The 24,258-nt window shown below is 49.2% G+C and overlaps 1 protein-coding gene across 4 annotated transcripts in view; it reads left to right on the top strand.

The window, feature by feature from the left end:
* Capzb (capping actin protein of muscle Z-line subunit beta) overlaps positions 1–24,258 on the top strand; it is a 110,800-nt gene that overhangs the window by 5,270 nt on the left and 81,272 nt on the right. The window contains exon 1 of one of the 4 annotated variants that reach the window (XM_005352948.3): positions 5,670–5,778. The exons of 1 other annotated variant lie outside the window; for it this stretch is intronic. In XM_005352948.3, the coding sequence (XP_005353005.1) occupies positions 5,776–5,778 (3 nt within the window). In that variant the 5' untranslated portion in view covers positions 5,670–5,775. Of the gene's footprint in view, positions 1–5,669; positions 5,779–6,247; positions 6,335–6,825; positions 6,931–24,258 lie in introns of those variants that run through there. 2 more of the 4 variants (XM_026782011.1, XM_005352947.2) reach the window with 2 other exon arrangements.

Here is a 24,258-nt window from a genome sequence, read left to right as displayed (position 1 = left end):
CCAAGCTGAGAACTGGCCTGGGGTATATTGTATAGTCCAGCCCAACCCTAGTGGCTGGCTGGCCGACCCACTTAACTCACTGAATGTGAATTCTCCCCAGATGTGCACATAAAGCCTCCAACAGCCGGCCCACATGTGAGAGGCCTTTCTACATCTCCAATCAGGACCCCCCAGATGGACAGGATACAAACACTTCTGGTCTAGCAGAAGGCAGCTGGGAGTTCTCCCAGGTACCTCTTAGAAAATCAAAACAAAAACCTCAAGATGATAGTGATAAACCTCGGAGTAAAGGAGTAAATGATCCTCTTGGCACCAGAGCCTTGGGCTGTATTAAGCCAATGGTTTCCAGGGCTCTGGCCTCTTCCCCTTTGTTGCTACATGTTCTGTCAAGATGCTGAGAGGAGGAAGGGGCGATCTGAGATCTCGAGTTAAGGCTGCCTCTTTTACTACAAACCACAGTTTTCTGTCTTCAAAAGAGGCCAGTGTACCCATCCCGCTCCCGCCCCCCATATCAAGTGTACTTTTTGTCCCAATAACTGGAAGTTTCTAAAACTCAAATGGTTCTTTTACTCTCTGGTGTATGCTTCTTTAAAAAAAAAAAATCTGGGGCTGGAAGGATGGCTCAGCAGTTAAGTCCTTGGTGCTCTTTCAGAGGACTTGAGTTCAATTCCCAGCACCTACACAGCAGCTCACAGCTGCCGGAAACTAGAGTTACATGGGGATCTGATGCCCACTGCTGATTTTTGTGAGCACCCACTCATGTGTACACACCTACACACAGATACACATAATTTAAAAAATTCCAGACTGGCCTTGAACTTGCTATGTTTTTAAGGATGGCCTTGAACTGGTGATCCTCCTACCTCAACCTCTTGAGTGCTGGTGTTCTTCTGACCTCAGTGGGTATCAGGTACACAATGTGGTACATACATACAGGCAACATTTCCATACACATGAAAATACACTTAATCTAAAATATAAAAATTAAAAAATGGTGGCCAGGAGTGATATAGGCTCCCATGAAACCCTAGGTATGTTCTGAGCACTACAAAAGAACATACATACATACATCTGAACTACAGGAACTTAAGAAGAACACGTATTAAACCCTTTTCACCATGACCAAATATCTAACAGAAGCAATTAAGGGAAGAAGGATTTTGGGGGTACAATCCTTCGTGGGGAAGGCATGGCAGTGAGAGCTGAGACAATGACACTAGAGGTAGGGTCTGCCTTCCTCAGGGGCCAGCCTCCACCAGCCAGACCCCTCAACCTCACCAAAGGTCACTACTAACTAGGAAACGAGTGTTCAGACAGAGGAGCCTGTGGTGGACAGGCCACTTTCTCACTGATGCCTTCCCATCTTGTGACATTGGGAAAGAGAGCCACACCTGTGAATGGGAGGTGGTTTTGGATCTCAGCGATCCCCAGGTTCTGGAATAACTGTGCATTTACTAACCCAGAAGTCTCAGCTGTAGGACTTAGTTGAAGGAGGAAAGATGGCTAACTGGGCAATTTTGAGTAGTAAATGCTCAAATGTGTCCTCTTGTAAACAGAGACTGTACTTTCGATTCCCAGCTGCCCAGACCCAAATAATCACACAGAAACTATATTAATTACAACACTCAATACTTAGGTGTATTCCTAGCTAGCTCTTACATCTTAAATTAATCCATTTCTATTAATCACAAGGCTGTGGCCTACTGGTAAGATTCCCGTGTCTTTCTCCTTTGGCAGCTACATGGCCTCTGTCTGATTATGCTTTTTCCTCCTCTGTCTGTGCTTGGATTTCCTATCTTGCTGTATTCTGCCCTGCAATAGGCCAAAACAGCTTCTTCATTAACCAATGGTAATAAAACATACTCAAATCATACAGCAGGAAATCCCACATCATCATATATCTTTCAATGACCATCCCAGTCCCACAATCTCCCTGCTCCTCTGAAGTTACTTTTCTTGTGTGATATGCTCATGGCTTCTCTGCCCCCTGCCTCAACTCAAGAGATGTTCGTGGGCAGCTGCTCTGCATAAAGGGCCTTGATGAAGGAGGATGGTGTATCCTTGTCTTCTGAGGCTACTTACAATCTGCCATGTGGTTCTATAGACAGATGAAGAAAGAGTAAAGTCAGGGCAGCTCGTCCATTTTCACCTCAGTTTCTTCCTTAGTGATAAGTCATAGAGACGTAGCCCAGTGGGTTACGTATTTGACCAGCCTGCCTGAAACTCTGGACGCCATCTCCCCTCCTTCAACACAACAGATAAACCAGGGGTGGTAGAACAAGCTGGTAATTGATACATTTTAGACAGGTCATCTTTAAACACTTCAGAGATTTACAGAACATGTCATTAAAGATGTTGACAATGAGACACGTCTGCTCCTGCCAGTACCAAACTACTTCAGAAAAGAGAATAGGCATCAAAGAAACTCCACATCGAGCTTACTTTCTTTGTGGCAAAAGTAAGCCACTGATCAAGAAGGTGCCCTGGCCACCTGCTGACTATATGTTGTCCTAATGGGACAAGCAGAACACAAAAGAGAGTGACTGCCAGACCTTGCCCAGACAAGGTAGGACAGTCCTTCAAAAACCCTGCTTCATAGAAAAGTCTGTCAGATATTCTAGGCCTGTAGGCTGAAGATGGATGCCCCAACATTGCAGAGGAAATTTGGGTGATTGTCCACGTAGCCAGCTGTTTCTGTTATTTCTCACAATTTTCAGAAATCGCTCGCACTTCCTATTACTTAGTTAATATTATTTCATTCTTGGGTCTCTGAAGGAGATGAAGACTAGAAGTTATAGTTTTCCAAGTTTACTAGACACAGAAAGCAAGTTATGATACAAAATAAATGAGGTACAAGACTTTGGACTCACAAGATAGGATAAATATGGAGTATTTTCTCTGAATTTGTCAAATGCAAATGGACTAGACACTGTTGATATATTTATTGTCTGTATACATTGTATATAGTTATTGCACTGATTGTATATATAGAGTTATAGCATTCTTTTTTATTTTATACAAAAAGGTGAACCATAGTGATATTTTATTTATGTTTTAATAAATAAAGCTTGCCTGAAGATCAGAGGGTAAAACCAAGCCACTAGAGGCCAGGCAATGGTGTCACACACCTTTAATCCCAGGATTTAACAGACCCAAGCAAATGAATCTGAGTTCAAAGCCACCCTGGGCTATGCGAGATCAACTAGAAACAAATCCAGGTACTGGTGGTTTACACCTTTAATCTCAGTACTAGGGAGTCACATGCTTTTAATCCCAACATAAAAGGGGAAAAAAGATGGAAGGAGACGGAAGCTCAGAGGTCAGTCGGTTGTTGCCCAGCCTTGATAGAGGAAGGATTTTGCTATTGGTTGGCTGCTTTGCTTTTCTGATTTTCAGTTTGAACCCCAGTATCTGTCTCTGCGTTTTTATTGTTCGTGTTATAGTCATGTTCTTCCTTGATCTTGCTCTACATGACTGCTTTGAAACAAGGTCTATTTATCCCTGGCTGACCTTGAACTCACACAGATCTTCCCGCCTTCGCCTCCCTCCCGAGTGTGTGTGCCACCATCCCAGGCTCTCTCACTGAATTTGAAGTTTGCCATTTGGCTGGGCTGGCTAGTCACCAAGTCCCAGAGATCCTGCTGTCCCTCACATGGCACTGGGGTTACCGATATGCACGGTCACAACTGGCTTTCACATGGGTGCTGTGGAGTTAAAGGTCCTCACAGTTATACAGGAAGCGCTTTACCCCAAAGTGCCATCTCCCTAGCCACATTAGTGCTTTCAAAAATCATGTGTGTGTACATGTGTCATTATGTTTGCATGTAGGAATGCGTGTGTGTGGAAAGCAGATGATAACTTCAGGTATCGGTCATCTGACACTGTCCACGGCGATGTCTCACTGGCCTGGAGCTAGACTAACTGGTCAGGAAGTCGCAGAAATCAAACCGTCTTGGCTTCTCCAGAGTTTGACTCTTCTACATGGGTTTTGGGGACCAAACTCATGTACCTCAGTGCACTGTACCAAATGAGTCTTCTTCCTACACACTCCTTTAAAAATAATGCCTGGGATACACAAATAGCTTCCAGAGGCCCTATTCACCCCACAGCCAACACACAGCTGGCTCACAGTCCTTCCGGGTCACAGTTTGTCACTGCTCTTGGAGCTCTCTGCTAACACAATTCAGGATGGCTATCTACGGATACACCGGGGGTCTCTGCCCTTGCTGTTCTGTGTACACATGGCCCACTCCACTCCCTTTCAGCTGTCTAATCAAATGTTTCTTCCTAAGTTAAAGCCCCCTTGGACCATCCCCTAAAATGCCACCACAACAGTGCTTCTACTTCTGCGAACCTTCTCCACCCACTCTGGTGTTTCCCCACATCTCACCCCCAAAACTGTCCTTATTAGATAGGTTACCTGTCTCCTGACAGCATTCAAGCTCAGGTTCCATCTCCAGCACTGAAATCTCACAGACAAGATTAGCACGGGCTAATCTCTGTAGTCTGCACACTGGTTGGCTAATAGCTACACAACAAATATTTATGGCGTAATGACTTTCTAAGTGCCACTCCCTTCTCTGAACTCCTGTAATACTGGTCTAGGCCATTCTTGAGGGACTTACCTGGATGCTTTCTCTGCTGGTGGCTTTTCCCTGAAGGTTTTCACTTGTCTATGAGCTCAGCCGCCTAGGGCACAGTCTGCCAGGGATGAAGTTTACTGATCCCCTCTCTCACAACCTGATTTGGGTGAACAAGTCTATCACTTAGACTTGCATTCTAGGTGATAACAAAACATTTTGAAAAACGAGTTTCTAGGGCTGGGGCTTCAGTGTAAGAGCATTAGCCTAGCATGTATGAGCTCTAGGTTCAATCTTCAGTCCTGAAAATAGAGGGATTTCTGAGTCGGTGTATGGACCGAGGAAGCGTCTCAGTAGGCAAACAGGCTGATCCTCTGCAGATAGGGCAGAAAAGTATACGAAACAGCCAGCATTTATTGAACCCAATGTTTTAAAATTTTTACCAGTGTCTTCTTCACAGCTACCCTGTCTGGTAACTAGGAAGTGCGGGCAGGGATCCTTATAGCTTATCCACCTGCCTGTCACCTTTTGGTACCTAAAGGCTGCCTGCTTGGTCGTGAGAGAGCAGGTGTTCAGCAACCAGGGCGGTAGCGCCGGCGGCGTCCCCACTGCAGGTTCCGCTCGTTCTCTAGGGGCAGGGCCCCATTCCGGCGCACCAGTTCCGGGTCCGGGTGGGGCGCGGAGTGCCCGTCCCCTCCTAGTTCAGGGCCTTCCGCATCCTCCACCCAGGGGGTCAGTGAACCCCTCCATTCTCAGGTACCCCACTTCCCGCCGAGGCTAGATGCGAAGCTCGCCGTAGGAGGACGCCACGGACTACCTTGGTCCCTCCAATTCGCTGCACCCCGGCGCTTACAGAACCGTCGCTCCTGGCCGGCCTAGGGACCGCCCCCCCATACCAGGGCACGCCCACTCGTCCGCAGGGCCCACCCCTAACTCCGCCCCCCGCGCCGCGCTCCATACTTGGCGATCGCCGCGGCTCGGCGCGCTCATTGGTCGCGAGCTAGCGGCGTGGGGGGCGGGCCCGGCTGGCCGGGGCGGGGAAGGAAGGTGGCGGCGGCCCGGCGCGGGGGGGGGGGAGGGGGGCGCTGACCCGGATGTTCACTCTTGGGCACCCGGGGAAGTGGAAGCGCCGGGCCCTGCTGCGGGGGGGAGAGCCACAGACGCTGGGACAGGGACCGCCGCCGCCGCCGCCACCATGGTAAAGGGACCCCTTCCCTCACGGCCCCATCCCGGAACCCCCTGCGGGAACTCACGTCCTCCTCTCTCCGCCGACTCGCTGGCCTGGGGAGGGTGGGGACCCAGGGTGGGGGAGGGGCGGGGTCCGAGACCCTAGGCAGATGGCACCCCTCTGGTCCGGAGAGGGCGGCGGGAGGCTCGGGTGTCCCGTGACCCCGCCCTGGGCTCCAAGTGGAGCCCCGGGTCTTTCCCCTGCATGTCCAGGCTAGTCTCGAGGATCCCAGGCTAGACCTTCCTTCCCTAGAGGCTGGGCCAGGCACCCTTCTCGCAGGCCTGCATCCCATGGCCTGAGCTAGGCTCCCAGGGCCCAGGCTAGGACGGTGCTTCTTGTTGCTGTGGCCCAGACTAGGCCCCCTTCTCCCCAAACTCTTCTCTTCGTAGACCCAGCCTGGACCCCGATAACCCCTTGCCAGTGGCTTCAGCCTGCGTTTGTTTCCTTCACCCCCATGGAATCTCTCCGTGGTCCTCAAGTCTGGACTCTACTTCTGCTGTCTCCCTCCTGCACCTCTCTGACCCTGGTCCTGGCAATCACCTTTCCCCAGACTTCTCACAACTTAGCTTAGTCTGCGTCAGCCCAGTGCGGTTCTCACCCTCACCCTCCCTATCTACTCCCTGCCTGCCCAGTGTCCTGCTCCCGACTCAGGTGTCCCCTCCCCTATTCCTAGGACGCTCCTTCTTGGCTGTCTCTGGCAAGCGGGGGAGAGCCCCAGCCGGGGTGGGGGTGGTCTGGGTGCTGTGCCTTCCTAGACTTGAGGCTTGCCCCTTCTGGGGAGGCTGCTTGGGTGTGAGGGAGAAAAGGGCGGCATCTGTGTGCCCGGAAGGCAGAGCAGAGCATTTCCCGTGGCCGCCGCCTCGGTGCTGCCAGTGCAGAGCGTCTTGCGGGGCGCCCTGGCTGAGTGGGGAGCCGAACGCTGGCGGTGAGTAAGCCAAGTGGACAAGGATGAGCGCACAATCGTTCTTGTGAGGCCGCAGCTCTGGGGCTGGGGGCCACCAAGCTCAGAGCCCAACAGAGGGCCGGGACACGATGCACCCTAACAGGCGCAGCCTCCCTTTCCCCCTGAACTGTCAGCTTGTAAGGGTTGGAACTGCTGATTATGGAGGTGCCTCGGATCAGGTGAGCGAGCAGGCTGAGATCCCTGGTTGAACTCTGTGCTGTTTGTTTTGGTAATGAAGGCAGGCACACTATGCCAGCAACTTATTTGAGGAGTGCCTCCCCCCACCATAGCCCTGCCCCCCCATCCACTTGGACACTTCAGGGCAGGCCTAACACCTAGATGGAAGGGCCTCACATGGTCAAGGAAGCTTGTAAAGTAGACAGTTAAGGCATCCTCCAGCTGCCCCACCTGCCTGGTAGATATCTGGGAGTAGACTTTGAGGAGCCCTGTTCCTTGTTTAATCAAGGGTGTATAAGCTGAGTTAGGGTACCTAATTCTGGTTGGCTAATAAACTTTCTATATATTGATTAAAAACGTAGGCAAGACGTTTTTGTATTATTGCTCTTGTCTGAAAGCTGGCCTGGGTCCTCTGGACCCTGACCATAGTCTGTATGGGGAAGGACTTGTCCAGGGCAGTTTTGGGTGAGACTTTGAAAAGTAGAGTGAAGTTTTCTGTGTGTGCTCTGGTGGCCAAAGCCTGAGATGCTTGTGGAGTGGCCTAGGCTTCTGCTGTCTCCATCAGACAGGTGGAGAAAGGCCGCCACATCCATCCCAGCGTATTCAGAGCGTTGCTCAGTCTGCGTACAGACCGCTCTTGGCCTGTGGAAGCACGCCTGGCAGGCTCCAGGCAGTCATCTTCCTTGTGTGCTCTTGTCTGTTTGATATGATGGCCCTGTTTAAGAGACATAATGATGGGATAGTCAGACATGGCAAGGGTGGAGCGGGTACTTATCTCTGCCGACCAAGGGTGAATTTTCCTAGTAGGAAATGTCAAAGCGAGGAGTATGGCTTGTGTCGTCCTGATCCCGAGCTTTCTGGGGACTGGGATTTTGGTCTTGTGTTTGCTGTTTCTATCTGAGTTCTGGAACAGTACCTAAGACCGAAAGATACGGCTTGGGAGGGCGGCACCTGTAGTCTCAGCTGTTCAGACGTCCAAGGCCAGCTTGGGTGACAGTGAGAATGAGACCGTGTTTCAAACAAGAAGTGATCACTCATAGTGTTCCAGCACATGGCTCTGAGCTTTAGCCACTTGGAGTTTTACTCAGTCACTCCCTAACTTGTTCTTCACATCCCCCAGACTCCCAAGTAATTTCTGACTGCCTCTTGTCAAATCTCTACCATGCTTGAATGATCTGTTGCCCTGGTGTGGGTAGTTGGGTCAAGCCATTTGGCAGAATGGGGCTTCCTTGTAGGTAATGAAGGAAGACCACTGGGGTTTTGTTTTCACTGGGGTGGTGGCAGAGCAAACAGCCAGCTCCAGTTTCCTACTGAGGGAAAGAGAGGCCTGAGATTTGAAAATGCATCTGATTTTGGGGTGGAGGCCATGGTTTTTCTTGGAGTCAGGTTCACCGTCCCTGTTAAGAATGCTTAGGCTAATGGAGTTTATTTGCGTTCCCTTCGCAAGCTGTCTTACCACTGCCCCTGAGTGCTTCGCAATTGCAGAGCACTTTGCCTGTCAGAGCTCTGGCTTCTAATTCAGGGGTTATTATTCTGAGAGTTAAGATGCTGTTGCTTGGTTGTGGAACTGTAGTAGTGAAAGGCCAGCGTGGCCCCTCAGGAGCTGCCAGTCCAGCTCAGATGGCATTGCTGATAGGAGCTGGTTGGAGCGGCTCCCCTGTTAAAAGACGAAATCCTGGAGTAGGCACTAATGTATCTTGGTGGTCTCCTCCTTTGAATAAGATACATAATTCAGATACCAGAGAGATGGCTTGGTAGGTAAAGGTGATTATGCCAGTCCTGAGGATGGGAGTTCAGTTTATGGAACTCCCATAGTGAAGGAGAGAGCTGGTTCCTCCAAGCCTTGCTCTAACTCCCGTACCTTAAAAATGCATAGTTCAACTCAGAGACCCCATGTGTGTTTTATAGCCCCAATCAAGTAAATCCAGCCAGTCTTTTTTTTTTTATGTTATAAAAGGTAGCTGGTGAGCTAGGCAGTGGTGGTGCACACTTTTAATTTCAGACCCGGGAGGCAGAGGCAGGCGGATCTCTTAGTTCGAGGCCAACCTGGTCTACAGAGTGAGGACAGCTTGGGCTACACAGAAAAACTCTGTCCCCCCCCCCCAAAAAAAAAAACAAAAGAAAAGGAAAAGTAACTGGTGATTACCAGTTTAAGACTTGGAAACTATATACTGTTAGAGCCTATGGAGGAGGAAGGAGGACAGAGATGATGGCCTGGCTGGGCAGGGGACCTGCCAGAGTGGGAGGTGCTTATTGTTCAGCGGTTACAAGGCCCCTTGCTGGCTGAAGCTACTGGGTACCATTGCCTTGGTGTGGATGGATCATGTGACTGCTGTGCGCTGCTTATGTGCCAGGAGGCAGCGAGGCAGAGCGAGGCAGACGCGGATTTGGGCTTTCTGATTGAGGGACCCTGGACTGACAAATGCAGCTTGGAAAGCTGGGTATAGTGTCACACACTTCTAACTCCAGCTACTCAAGTTCAGGGCTGGCCTGGGCCACCTGTGAGAGAGCCACCTGTTCCCTCTTCCCTAACGTGCTCAACGTAACTGTGCAACTGTGCGCACATGAGCCCGAGCTGTGGCGGAGATGGAAGGGAAGGGAGTGCTGCAGCTTGAGCTGGGCTCTGCTCTTCTGGCTTTTCAAGTGGTGTTGGTTTCATGTCTGCCATGCGGCGCAATGAAGTGTGTGTGTTTGCAGCCTGTTCCTGGGCATGGTGGACGTCCTCCATGGTCGCTGACCAGAGTCTGGGCACAACAACTGTTGAGCCTGTTTTGCTCAAGGAGGATCTGAAGTGAATGGTGTGGTAACAGGTCCTGTGTAAGACAGTGGATTTAAGTATTGACCCGTAAATCCTGCAGGGATAGGGACTTGGAGCAGATCCTCTGGTTGAGGGTGGGGTGTGGGAGCCTAGAAGCGACCATGCACCTTCCCTGGCTTTGGGAGCAACTGGTGCAATACCATTTTAGGCATTCCCAGATTAATGATTGAGTATAAGGAGATGGGGATACTGCTGGGGCTCCAGCCCTGTGCCGTGCCCTCTGCCAGAAGCTGTTGATTTTGCCTTGAAAAAGTTTGGAAGGTTCAGCCTTGAATCACAGACAGCAGAGCATAAGAAGTCAGACTTGGAACCAGACATAGTGGTCATTCCTTTAATCCCCATGCTTGTGGGACAGAAGCAGGCAGAGCTCTATGAATTCAAGGCCTGCCTGATCTACGTAGCAGGGCTCCAGGCTGGCTAGGGATACACAGAGAGACTGTCTCAAAAACCGTCCCTCCCCTCAAACACAGAGAGAAAGCGATTAGATTTGGATGTGTTGTCTGCATGAGTGGAGTCCCCTCTGAGAGAGGACAGGGGACAGAAAGGTTGATTGAGCTCTTGTGCCCTAGGACCTTATCACTTGTACCTTGCACTGACTACCTGGTGCTCTGGAAGTGTTTGATGGCGCCAAGTAAGCCGGAAGTGTGACCTGAGAGATGGCTGTCTCTGCTTTGCTGCCTTCAGCACGGGTGTACCTGGATGCAGTCCTGGTGCTCTCAGTGTTGTGCCCTCGTCCTTTCTCCCCTAAGCTCCTTGATGCGCAGTGTGAGGGGAGCATTTCATAGGGACACCAGGAAAAGGAAATGTGTGTGTGTGTGTGTGTGTGTGTGTGTGTAGGTCAGAGGATAACCTTGGGGAGTTGGCTCTCAGGTATCAGACTCAGTTTGGAGCCTGTCTGTCACGGAAACTAGCTCTTGTAGAGCAGGCTGGCCTTGAACTCACAGAGATCCACCCGCCTCTGCCCCCGAGTCCTGGGATTAAAGGTGTGAGCCACCACCACCTGGCTCAGACTCAGATCTTAAGGCTTGACATCAAGTACCTTTACCATTGAGCCATTTTCCTGGCTCAAAAACGGCATTTTAATACACTTCCCACACACTTAAGTTGGAGCTATGGCTGCTTTCTGACGTATTTTGTATAGCCAAGTATATGTGACACAATGGAAGCCACAGTCCTTGTCATCTTATCCTGGAGAGGAGGCGAGGTGTGCCTAAGAAGTTTAGTACAGCTGAGAGGGAATGTATAGGAGAAGGAATCTAAAGGGCCACATGTGAGTTGTAGGGGTGTGTGTGTGTGTGTGTGTGTGTGTTCCACTACCTCCTCCAGGAAGCTCTGTGGACACTCCAGTCCTAAGCCAGCTTGGGGGCTGGGCCTGGAGCCCAGGAAGACCTCGCCCAGCCAAAGAGGAAGGGGAGGCTTGGGTGTGGCACTATCAGCCTAGCCGTCCCCTTGCTAAGTCCAAGGTCAGTGTGTCCTCAGCCTCATGGGCTTCAGGACCACTGGGTAGACAGCGCTAGTGTTTGTTGCCAGATATTCAAGTTGCTAAGCTCAGGAGTTTGCGTTTGGTCTGGACAACGTGGAGCCAGTGACATTTCTCACAGGGCAGGTGGAAATTTGAGTAGGCTGATGGAACAGTGGTATTTTAGCACGAATTCTCCAGCTGTTCTGTGTAGAGAGATCCTGGAGATGGAGGAGGGAGGCAGAGGGATGCATCGGTAGGCTTCACCGGAGAGGTCCCACGGTCTCGCCACTGTGGCTGTGGTCTGGAAGGAAGGAGAGAGGCACAGGGAGCTGGAGAGAGTTGCCATCTCTGGGTAAGGGATGCACCTGCCCCCTCCCCTGAAATCGCTGTGTGGCCCTTCTGTTGGGTGATTCGTCATTAACACCAACTGCTTCTGACTTTTTTAAATCCTAGATGATGGCGTCCACCGAACCTTAGTAGATGGTTGACAACTGAGTGGGCATTTCAGCCGGGTTAGCCCGATGAGCAGCCAGCCATCTTGGATCTGCTGGTGGCTCTTCTTGTTTAGCTGAGTGTACTCTAGGTTCTAAGCACATAAAAGTGCCTGAGACCCTTATCTACTAATGGATTCTACAGTGTGGGAGACTGCAGAGTGGATGTCAGAGCAACAAGAGCTGCTTCAATTGGCTGTTTTAATATTCCATTCAGTGCTATGAGACAGGCCATGCTACCATCATGATACAGATGAGGAAACCAAGGCCTCCCTATGCTGTCCTGGTTCCGGGCCCAGCTGCCCCTAGCCTGCCTGCCTGCCTGCCATCCTTCCACCGTTCCTCCTTCCCTCCCTACTTCCTTCTTTCTTCATTCCTTCTTTCTTCCTTTCTCTACAGCCCTATTTATTGTTTTTGTTTTTTTGTTTTGTTTTTTTTTTTTTTTTTTTTTTTTTTTTTTTTTTTTTTTTTTTTTTTTTTTTTTTTTTTTGAGACAGGGTTTCTCTGTGTAACAGCCCTAGCTGTCCTGGACACTCTGTAGACCAAGCTGGCCCAGAACTCACAGAAATCCTCCTGCTTCTGCCTCCCAAATGCTGGGATTAAATGCATGCGCCGCCACTGCCTGGTTTAAGGTTTATTATTTTATGTGTGAGAGTGTTCAGAAGAGAGTGTCAGGAGTTTTGGTGGTTTTGAGCCACAGTGTGTGTCAGGAACCAAAACTGGGTCTTCTGCAAGAAGTTCTTAACTGCTGAGCCATCTCTCCAGCTCCCTTCTAGCCATTTTCATCATGTCATTCATTCTGTGGACATCTGCTATTTACCATGAGATAAACCTACTAGGTTCATCCACCAGGGTCTTCTACTTCAATGGGGGAGGCTGGAGAAGTGGCATGTCTGAGATTCTGGGTGAACTAGAGATAAGCACAGAATTGGGGTGACGCCCGCCACTCTGACCCAGGCAGGCCTCCTTGCCTTTGTTTATTGTGCTTCCTCCTGCGTCCACATTGATTCTGCGGTCTCTGACTTCCCTGTGGTCGGTTTCAGTCCTCTAATGCTGTTTTGGTCCAAAGCAGTGGCCAAAGCCTGAGCGGTTGCCATCCCTGGCCTTGCCTGAGTGTCTATGGAAAGTGTAGGCAGTGCCTGGCATGGTTGGAGGATGAGAGGCGTGTTGGCTGCTGTTATGTGGTTATTTTTATTAACATGGGTTAATAAAATGGCTGGCTGTTCATGTAACCTACCAGCTGGCCTGGGAGGCATGCACTAGCCCTTAATGAGACTAGAGACTGCTTGCTACATTGGAGTCCTTAGCCCAAAGCCTGCAGGCTCAGGGACCAGCCCAGTTAAACCCCAGCCTGGTGAGAACTCCAGTCCTGTGCTTCTGGCCTCAGAGTTCTTACCATACTGCGGGTCGCCGGCAGCTGTTCCCCCTGGCCTCGACTCTGAACTTCTGCTTAAACTGCTCCCTGAAGCTTCCTCTTCTTGTACTGAACTCATCAAGCTGAACCATTATCTGACTGGCCACTATTATAGTGGTCTTACATATAAAAAAATTAGGAGATTATATTTACCAGAGGAACCATCTTTACCTTCAAATACAACCTTGTGGCTAGGCTCTCAGCAGGCACCCTCAGGGACCACAGTGCTTATGTAGTTGGACCTTGGCTAAAGTGTTATTGTAGTGTAAGACTGTGCTCAAATTGTGGAAGTTACCTTTGCCTGTACCAGCTTCCCTGGTGCAGATGGATCTTACCCAGCTTCCAGTTAGCACTAAGCCAGGTTTCCTGGCACTTGTGAATGGCAGATGGAGAGTTCAGGTCCGTCTGGCTTGTGTTGTGCTGTGGCTCAGGGTTTTTCTGGTCGAGGCTTTGACTTTGCTAGGCTTTCTCTGATTTTACATGTGCAGGTTCCTATGCTGTAGTTGGTGTTCAAAGACCCAAGGAGAGCATGTGTGCACCCAGCCTTTGGTGCAGAGTTTGACCCTATCAGTTCAGTCTCTGAGGGAGCCACTCTAGAATCTCTCCCTGTGCCACATGGGTTTGTTTTTATCGGTCCTCTGCACCTCTTTTAACTGCCTGGGTACAGGTAGCTATGGAGACAAAAATGCCTTTGAGCTCCTAATCTTCCTGCCTCCACTTCCCAAGTACTAGGGTTAAAGGGTGTGTGCCATCACACCAGCTTCTGATGAGGAGTGTGTGTGTGTGTGTGTGTGTGTAGATTAAAGACAACCCCTTCCACCTTTCCATGAATTCCAGGGATTCAAGGATTGAACTCAGTTCCCAGGGCTTGTGCCGAAAGCACCTTTGCATGCTGAAGCGTCTCTCTGGCCATTCACTGGGGAGGATCTCTGCTGTGAGCCTTCTCAGTGTGTAGCCTGCAGAAAGCCCCTATGGTGCCGTTTCACTCAGGCCCCAGCACCTTCCTATGCGCGTCGTGTCAGTGGTTGTTTCTGGCTATCCTGTGATGGAGGGGACAGCTTTGGGCTCGAGTTGTGCACTGATGGTCCTGGGATTATCGGTGGTTGTCGGGAAACTGCATGGTTGATTGTGTCCCTACTCCTGGAGCTCCCATTAGTCACAAGTGTCCCTTTCCTGCTGCCAGGGGGTGCCCACAATCTGATCTCTAGTTGTGTCAGCCCCAACCCTAGATCCATTTCCTCCTGTTGTAGATAAAGAAAGCAAAGCTCAGAGAGAAAGTGGTAACTGTGGTAACTGACTCAGGGGCCCCAGCAAGGCACTGGTAGTTACCATGGGCTCCAGCAAGGCACTGGTAGTTACCATGGGCTCTAGGCCCATCCCTCTGAAAAGCTCCTGCCAGTTGAATTCTGTGGGTTGGTTATTTTATAGATGAGAAAACTGAAGCCAAATGATCTCTGTGTAGTTCAGCCACAGTGGCTGAGAGAGTTTGGGCGTAGTGTAGAAGGTAGAAGTTTGTATTTTGGGTCAGGTTGTTGAAATTAAAAGCTCTTGGGCCAGAGGTTTGGCATGGTTTTAGAAAGACTACTGCTAGCCTGGAAGCATTGGCAGCATGGACTTTAGCCTCCACCAGCAGGACCTGTGTCTCAGCAGCAGGACAGGTCTTTCTGCGGGAATACCAGCACCCTGGGCTTCTGGAGTGGCAAGAAGGCCAGCGGCAGGTTGACCTTCATGGCAGGCCCTGCTGGGAGTTGTGCTGGTTGTGTTGGTTGGTAAGTGCTGCAGGGTTCCATTGTCTATCACACCCCAAGCCTCGGGCACTTGGTGTTAAGGTGGCTTTGGTCACACCCAGTTGGGTATTCTTACTCTGTCTGCTCAGTTTGTTTATTTTCCTTGGATGGGAAATGGTACCCTTGCTTGGTTGCGAGTACTTCAGCAGTGTTCCATTGTCCCTGTCATGTGGTGTGGCTCCATTGGTGTTTGTTGAATGACTGAATTGTCTATTTGCTCTTTATGTAGTGAAGAGCTTCCCTATTTGAGGGTGAATCATGTGAGACTGCCATTTTTGAGTAGGTAAAAATTAGTACCAGTTTTTGTAACATGAGGGCCTGCTCTTGGGGTTTCTGTCCTGCCCAGTTCCCACAGCAAGCAAGTCCCAAAGAAAATCACACAGAGAGTCTGCATTAAACATAAACTGATTGGCCCGTTAGCTCAGGCTTCTTATTAACTCTTTTTAAAAATAAATAAATAAATATTTATTTATTTATTTATTTATTATGTATACAATGTTCTGTCTATGTGCATGCCTGCAGGCCAGAAGAGGGCACCAGACCCCATCGCAGATGGTTGTGAGCCACCATGTGGTTGCTGGGAATTGAACTCAGGACCTCTGGAAGAGCAGGCAATGCTCTTAACCTCTGAGCCAACTCTCCAGCCCTTCTTATTAACTCTTATAACTTATATTAACCCATTATTCTTATCTATGTTAGCCACATGGCTTGGTACCTTTCTCACTGGGGCAGGTCACATCTTGCTTCTTCTGTGGTCTGGGCAGGACTGGGAAGGAATGGGCTTCCTCCTTCCCAGCATTCTCCTGTTCTCATTGCCCTGCCTCTACTTCCTGTCTGGCTGTCCCACCTATACTTCCTGCCTGGCCAATCAGCATTTATTTAAAACATGATTGACAGAATACAGACAATTCTCCCACACCAAGTTTTTGCCATAATATGTGTTATATCCTAATACAGAGAGAATACATGGGCAAGAGAGCAGGGCGATTTGAGTCAGAGACCCAGCAGTGTGTAGTGTTCCTTGGATCTCTGCCTTCTCTTAAACCCGCTTTCAGAAGGCTAAACCAGCCATCAGAGTCAAGAGCTTGACAGGAATGGAGGGGCTGAGCAGATCTGTCCCTGAGGTCAGGTCAGCTCACTCTTGATACCGAAGACCAACAGTGTGACCTTGGTAAGACTCACCAGTGATCCCGATAAAGCCAGTGGGTGCTGAGCACTTGGCCTGAAGTTACAGGAGAATCCGAGCATCCGTTCATGGAGTCTGGGACTGATGCAAGCCATCTTGATTACTGAGTCCAAGGATGTGAGGGCATGTGCCCTTAGGAAGAGAGCTAGGGATGAGGTCCTTGTCTCTGCCTTGTCTCTAAAATGGTGAGAATAAAACGAGCTATTCTCCCTGGTGTGATAGTGCATGCCTTTGATCTCAGTACTTGGGAGACAGATGCAAGAGGATCTCTGAATTCCAGGCCAACCTGGGCTACATAATGAGACTGACTCAAACAAACCAAACAGCACTAATAAAAAACCTCCCCCAAAACCCAACAATAAAAAAGCAGCAATTTCTGTTTGGGTCTGTAGCTCAGTGGGAGCGTGCTTGTCTAGGGTAAGTGCTCTGGGCTCAGACCCCAGCACTTCAGGAAGAGCGGAAAACTACTTCCAGTGGGTTTGTGAGGATTAAAGTCAGTGCAGAGCCAGTCTGTTAACCTGTTAACTGCACTGCATGCTAGGAAGAGCTCCATGCTATGAACACCCATAGGCTTGATCCGAGTCTTAGGAGGCAGGCTGCAAACCTCACCAGCCCTGAGCACCTCCGATCATGCAGCTGTGCTCGAGGAACGAACTATCTTCTGAGCATGAGGGACCAAGCTTGTGTGTCAGCTATCCCTGGTACCTGGAGACTTTGAAGGGGCCAAGGCATGATGCTTATCAGCGCTCCTTGTCCATACTGTACTTATTTTCAGTCCATTTTTTTTCTCTTCTGAAGGTGGCAAGTTTTCATAGTCACTCTTGGCTTCTTCTCACTGATGCTGCATTTGTGAAGATTGCCACAGACTCACCAGACTTAACTGCCTCAGGAGCTTACTATTTTGTTTGAGGATGTATGCCTGATATTTTATTTTGTTTTTTTTTCAGACATCTTTACTATGTAGCTCTGGAACTTGCTGTGTAGACTAGGCTGGTCTCGAACTCTAGAGATTTCACCGGGGATTAAAGGCATGCCCCCACCACTCCATGTGTCTGATTTTTAAAAAAAAGTTTTATTTTTATACCTCTGTGTGTGCTTGCCATGTATGTCTTGGAGTCAAAAGAAGGCATCTTGATTTTATGGAGTTGGAGTTATAGGTGGTTGTGAGCCACCTGACATGGGTGCTGGGAACTGAACTCAGGGCCTCTGAGTTAGTCACTCTGCCGAGGGGAGCTGTGCTTCCGCACCCACATGTGTTTGATATTAAAGCAGGTAGTGCTGGGACTCAGGTATGTAAGAAGGAAGCTGATAAAGGGAAATGAGATGAGGACTGGAGGGCGCCTCATGTCAGTGTTGGGGAACCCCCTCCACGTCTGCATCCTCTGAGACTGCTGTGGACCAGTGCACCGCCTCATTGCCAAGGCCAGCTTCCCCACGCGTAGGTGAGAGCAGAGGATTAACTAAGAGTAATTGTTTACAGTGCTGTCTCAGGCTTCATGTGCGGGCACTTGAAATAGGCCTGTGTGTGTCTGCAGCAAGTTGGTCATTCATCATGCAGACTGTCACGTTGGGCTGGTTCTAAGAATCCCTGGACTAAGAAATCCTGTAAATCTCCAGGGCAGGTTAAGGCAGGGAGTGCCCTGCAGTCAGGCGCCAACATTTGCTCCTGGGCCTCTTTCTTCCCCCAGTGTTGCTTCCAGGCCCATTGTGCAAGGGGAGCACCGGGCAGGCGAGCCTCTGCGTCATGACCACACCTCTGTTTGCAGATATGGAAATGGAGTCTCGAAAGGTTATGAGATGCCTTGTATAAGATTGAATGGCTAGTACAAGAGCAGCAGAGGCATCCTTAATGTAAAATGTGTGTACATGTATGCTTTATATAATGTTTAAGTCCGTAAGCTTATCTACTTGGGCATTTTTCGTGGTGAAAACATTCAAATCCCCTCTCCCCCGCTCCCCTGGATGTCTCTTGTGTAGCTCTGGTTGTCCTGGAACTCACCAGACTGGCCTCAAGATACCACCTGCCTCCGCTTGAGTGCTGGGATTAAAGGCATGCGCCACTACACACAGTTCAAAACTCCTCTTGTTTTGTTTTGCTTTGTTGTTCTTGAGACGGGGACTTGGCAGAGTCTTAGGTAGACCAAGCTGATCTCAGAACTCCTTGTAGTCAAAGATGACCACAAGTTTCTGAACTGCTTCCACTTGGCATCACAGGTACACACTACCATGCCTGGTTTTATGCGGTGCTGGAATTCAACACAGGGCTACCAACTGAGCCACATCCCCAACCCCAGAAGAAATAGTTCTTGAAATCATAGGTAATTGGTTGCTAAGCACCCAGCAGGGGTCCTCCCACTATGTTACTAATTGGTAGAATGTAGACATAGAACCAGGGTTGAATCTTCAGATCCTGCATCATTTCTGTTAAGCTTTAATTTGTAAAAATTTTGAGATGGTCTTTTGTAGCCCAGACTGGCTTTGAATTTGATCTGTATCCAGGGATGGCCTTGACTTCCTGCTCTTCCTCCACCCAGTTGTTGGGATTACAGGCATGTGTCACCATACCTATCTTGATATGATGAACTGGATGCTTTGTGGGGCTTGGGTCTTATTCTAGCACCACTTGAGGAAAGGGATGGGGGAGGAGAGACTGAGATTTCCAGTCCTCAAGTGACGGTCCGTACGCTGGGACAGACGTGAGCGAGTCGGCCCTTAGAGTTTTGTATGCAATGCCCCACTGAGTTCCCAGAAGGCTCCTGTGCTCAAGATCCTTGGTTCATAGGACCTTCCACTCGGAGTGGTGTAATGTTTATAAATTGCTAATATTGGCAGAGGCAGGACTTGAAGCAGGTACTCTTAACTCTGCTCTCAAATCCTTTGCCTACAACCTCTGTGGAGTCTTAGAATTCAGCTGGTCTTACACAGTATGGAGTTTGTCCAGGGACCGAGTCAAAGAAGAAATCCAATAAACCCAGGTCTCTTTGATCTATGACTCCTGATTTTTACTTGGGAAGTGTAGATTACAGAACTGGGGTGCTGGAGAGAGTGGGGGAGGGGTTGCCTAGCGGTGTGTGTGTGTGTGTGTGTGTGTGTGTGTGTGTGTGTGTGTGTGTGTGTGTAATGTCTATTATGTAGACTTATGTGGCCTCCAAAGGATAGGGTGTGAAGACCACATAGCAAGCAGTATGTTCGTGGCAGTCCTGGCAAAGGCAAAATAATTAGTGTTCTGTCCAAGGGGTCCTGTGGTTAATAGAAGTTTGTAGGTTCCTTCCTATACATCTGTCAGTCTGTCTGTATTCCGCCTGCCCCCTGTTCTCTCTGAGGAAGTCCCCAGGAGTGAAACTGTTGGGCCGAAAGGATAAGCACTTTTCTCCCATGTTCTTTCTGGTCATGTAGTGAGTGAGTGTTTGCCTAGTGGCCTCAGCCTGGCTGCTGGCCTCTGGGGCCCTGGGAGCTGACCTGCTCCTGTCTGCCTAGAACAAGCTTAACTTCCTCCATCTGCCTGTCTGCAAGTTGAGATGGCTCCTTTATGCAGGGTTAGCTGTCATTGTTTCCTGTCCAGCTCCCTACCCGAGCTGCTGCTTGCTGACTTTCCTTAAAAGTAGTTTCCTTTTTTGGTAGGTGTTGGGGCTTTAACCCAGGGCCCTCTCTCTTACTAAGCATGTGCTCTGCCACTGAGCTGTGCCCTCCAGCCCTGGTCACAGTCTTTTGTTGTTTTTGAGACAGGCTTTCTCTATGTGGTCCTGGCTGTCCTGAAACTTGCTCTATAGACCAGGCTAGCCTTGAACTTAGAGATCAACCTGCCTCCACCTCCCAAGTGCTGGCTGGGATTAAAGTCAAGCACCACCACCACCTGGCTTGGTTACAGCTTTTCATCATCTGCTTAGTATGTAACTCTTTGTGGTGATTTCAGCAAAATATCTCCCCCGTCTGCTACTCCCTTTTCATGGCTGTTTGGGGAGCATAAGGAGGTGTGGCTTTCTAGAGGAAGTCTGTCAGTGGAAGTGAGTTTTGAGGTTTTAGATACTCTCCCCACAGTTAGCTCTGTCTCCTGCTTATAGTTCCAGATGTGCATTCTCAGGTGCTACTCCACCTGCTAGCTACCTGCTACCTCTTACCTCTGCTTGGCCGTCATAGACGCTAACCGGGAACCAGAAGCCCAAATAAACCCTTCCTTTTATAAGTTGCCTTGGTTGTGGTGTTTTATCACAGCAATAGAAAAGTGACTGAGATACTCTGAGTATTTTTGTGTAAGGGCCTTAGTGTGTGATGTGGATAAATTCATATTGGACGCCTGGTCAGTGTAACATCATGGCCTTTGTGTGCTTAGGGGCTAAAGCATTAGCAGTTTTTAAAAATGGGCTACTCAGCAAAGCATGCACAGGTATGAAAATGCACCACAGGAGGCTACTAAAGGGACCATTTGTTTATGGGAGGTACAGCGGGGACACAGCATCATGCATTCATTTTTCAGCTTGTACTTGTGAATTATCTTGAGCATCAAGTACAGTCTGCCTTCTTGTCAACAGATCCAACAAACAGTGCATACAAATATTTTTGGAGAAAATTGTGTCCATATTGAATGTTCATCTATATAAATATGCTTTAATCATTTCCTAAATAATATAACAACCATGTGCAAGTAATTTCTGTTATATTAAGTACTATAACAATCTAGAGTTGATATAAACTGTATAAGAGGGGGCCAGGTGTCGTACACAGCTGTAATCCCAGTGCTCAGGAGGAAGAGGCAGGAGGATTTGAGTTCAAGGCCAGCCCTAGCAGTACATCAAGTTCAAGTCTAGACTGACCTGCACGAGACTCTGTCGCAAAAAACAAAATCTTACAAAAAACAGAACCAGAGGGCTCAGTGATTAAGATCACTTACTGCTTTATCAGAGGGAACTGGACAGAGTTCAGATCAGATCCATATTGGGTGGTTCACAAATACCTCTAAGTTCAGTTCTCAAGGATTCAACACCCCCTTCTGGCCTCCATGGGTACTGGAGAGCATATGCATGGACAGACAAACATATACAAATAATAAATGAATCTTAAAAAGACAAGCGAGGGTGGATATACTGCTCGTGGTCTATGGAGTACCTGGGCTGTGGTCATGGTGGGGTGTGGTGTGGTGTGTGGGCTCTGTATTTGTTACTTTGCTGAGATAAAATACTGTGAACAAAAGCAACTTCAGAGGTCTAGGGGTCTACAGTGTCAGTCAGGGAAGACGTGGCATGGTGGTAGGAGCAGAGAGCTGTCAGAGCCTCTCTTTATCCATATAGGAAGCAGAATGTGTGAACAGCCAATCAGGAGAGGCTGTAAGCTGACTAAGCCAGCCCTGCAGTGACGTACTTCCTCCAGCAAGTGTTCATGTCCTAAAAAATAAAATGTTCCACAACCTCCCCAGACAGCGCCACCAGCTGCTGGGGACCAAGTGTTCCATACATGGGGGAAGGGAGGGTGTATTGCTAATTCAGATCACCACAGGTGGAGAGGTGGGTGGTTCAGAAACCAAACCCTCTTGGATACCAGAGGACCAACTGTACTGATTTGGGAGTTAAAATTAAGTTTTAAGGCAACTGTGGTGGTGCCTGCCTCTAAAACTGGCACCTGGTAGGTGAAGCCGCAGGGTATTAGCTCTCAGGGTCATCCTTGGTTACAGGATGGGTTGTGACCTTGGTCTTGGGGCTGTTTTTCTGGCAGAAGGCTTGCTCCCTGAATTGTTCTGTGTAACCAGGCCACATGGAGCTAAAGGTGAGGCTGTGCTGTCCCTAGTGGGGTCATATGAGAATTTTACCATCAGAGTTCACATGTGAGGAACTTAGCTTGCTTACTACTTTCTAAGAAATCATACCCTTGGTGCTGGAGAGATGGCTCAGCAGTTCAGAGCCATGGCTCTTTCAGAAGACCAGGTTCGAGTCCTAGCACTCGCATGGTGGCTCACAACCACCTGTAACTCCAGTTCCAGAGGATGCAGTGCCCCCTTCTGGTCACCTTGGGAACTGCACATATGTGCACAGACCAAACACTCATACACATAAAAATAAATAATCTTTGTTAAAATAATTTTAAGCCATACTTGGAGAATACCTCATCTTGTTTCTTTAAATTTCTTGAGACAAGATCTTCCTTTGTAGCATTTGACTGCTTGCTCCCCCCTCCCCGTTTCACCTTCTGAGTGCTGGGATAGCCAGGCCTACTTGGTGCTTGTTCTGTTAAGAGGCAAGCCTGACTGTGTTCTCCAGGATGGTTCTCCTGCCTCATCCCATTGGTAGCCGAGGCTATTGGCACATACCACTGTGTCCGGTGTTTATTTTAGTTTTTTGATTTTTCGAGACAGGGTTTCTCTGTAGTTTTGGAGCCTGTCCTGGAACTAGCTCTTGTAGACCAGGCTGGTCTCGAACTCACAGAGATCCGCCTGCCTCTGCCTCCCAAGTGCTGGGATTAAAGGTGTGCGCCACCACTGCCGGCCTATTTTAGTTATTTTAAAGTAGATGAGTAAACAGGCTAATGTTTTGCTTTGTTTTTTCCCAGTGTAGTTTTTGGCCCCGTACACTTGTAGGGTGCCTGCTTGCTAAAGCCCCTGGTAAATTCCATGTTGGGGAGTCAGAAGGGGTCCATCATCTTTGCCCTCCTCAGCTCTCAGTTTCCCCATGTGTAATGGGGGTAACTGGAATGAATGGGCTTTTTGTTTTGTTTTGTTTTTCCAAGACAGGGTTTCTTTGTGTGTAGCCCTGGCTGTCCTGGAACTAGTCTGTAGTTCAGGCTGGTCTCGACTTTGCAGAGATCCGCCTGTCTCTGCCTCCTAAGTGCTGGGATTAAAGGCATCCTCCCTGTGTTGAATGGACTTTTTAAAGCCCCCTTTTATGTGTCATTTTGATGGTTGTCTTCCTAACGGGACCGGTGGCCATAGCGTTGCTTGTTGGTTGCCCTGTGTGTTGTCCCTAGAGTAGTGGAGAGTGGAAATTAGAGCGACTGCCTGTTGTTGAATCCCCACTCGTCCGTCCCAGCTAGGTGGTGGTATCCTAATTTTATAGATGAGAAAATTGAGATTCATGGAATTAAGTAATTTGCTTACTGTCACACCAAGAGTTAATTGTATCATTCAGAATCCCTCCTGGGTTGCCAGTTCATGCTCAGCCTATCCCCTGTTAAGTCTGTCTATGCAACTGCAGTGCCCACATCAAAAACTCGGTTTTAAAAGGGAAGTTCACTCTGGCTTGCTTTCTTGTCTTAAGTGGTTCTTTTGGTTTAGGACTTAGGGATGATGTACAGGCGGTGGCTGCCTGGGCGCTCTCTAAGCAGCTCAGTATCCACTGCAAACCTGATTCCACTGCAGTGCCCTCTTGGGGGCACTGCTCAGCACAAGCTGGGTGAGGCTGGGCTTCTGCCAGCAGCTCCAGGGAGTGGCAGAGGGTGGGGAGGGAGAAGAACAGTGCTGGAGCTATCAGTATCTCTGACTGCCTGGCTGTCCAGGGGGAGAGACCTGCCTTAATGCTCCCATCTACTCCAAGCTTGCTGGCTCAGAGAAACTTGACTGCCCTACTAGCAGGTGACATTGTGCAAGTTCAGTAACCTCTCAGAGCCTGTGAAAATATGCTTTCTCGTTTCCTGGCAGTACCCGTGGATCCCGTGCTGAGCCAGAGCCCTCAGGAGTAAAGATGGGAGGCAAATGGTGCCTTCCCATGACACATCCTGGCAATGGTGTCCACAGCGTCAGGGACCTCCCTGGTGAAATGTTCTTGGTTTTTTTTAAGGCAGTGTTAACAGTCCTGGCTGTCCTGGAACTCACTCTGTAGACCACGCTGGCCCAACTCACTGAGCTCCACCTGCCTCTGCCTCCCTAGTGCTGGGATTAAAGGTGTGTGCCACCACCTGGCAGTTGTTTTAACTTATTTTTATGTGATTTGGTGTTTTGCCTGCATATATGTATGTTTGTGTAAGGGAGTCAGAAGTCCTGGAACTGGAGTCATATGCAGATGTGAACTGCTTTGTGGGTGCTGGGAATTGAGCCTGGGTCCCCTGAAAGGGCAGGCAGTGCGGCAGGCAGTGCTCTTAACTGCTGAGCCATCTCTCCATCCCTACCCTGGTGAGGTTTTGAAGAGAACGTGAACCACCTGGTCTGGGTCCTCCTTTCCAGAAATGAGTAGCTGGTTCCTGCAGGTCAGT

This window comes from Microtus ochrogaster, chromosome 10, assembly GCF_000317375.1.
Source record: "Microtus ochrogaster isolate Prairie Vole_2 chromosome 10, MicOch1.0, whole genome shotgun sequence".
In the NCBI taxonomy this organism is placed as follows: Eukaryota; Metazoa; Chordata; class Mammalia; order Rodentia; family Cricetidae; genus Microtus; species Microtus ochrogaster.
The sequence above is the reverse complement of the archived record's forward strand: the minus strand, read 5'-3'. Positions and strand labels throughout refer to the sequence as shown.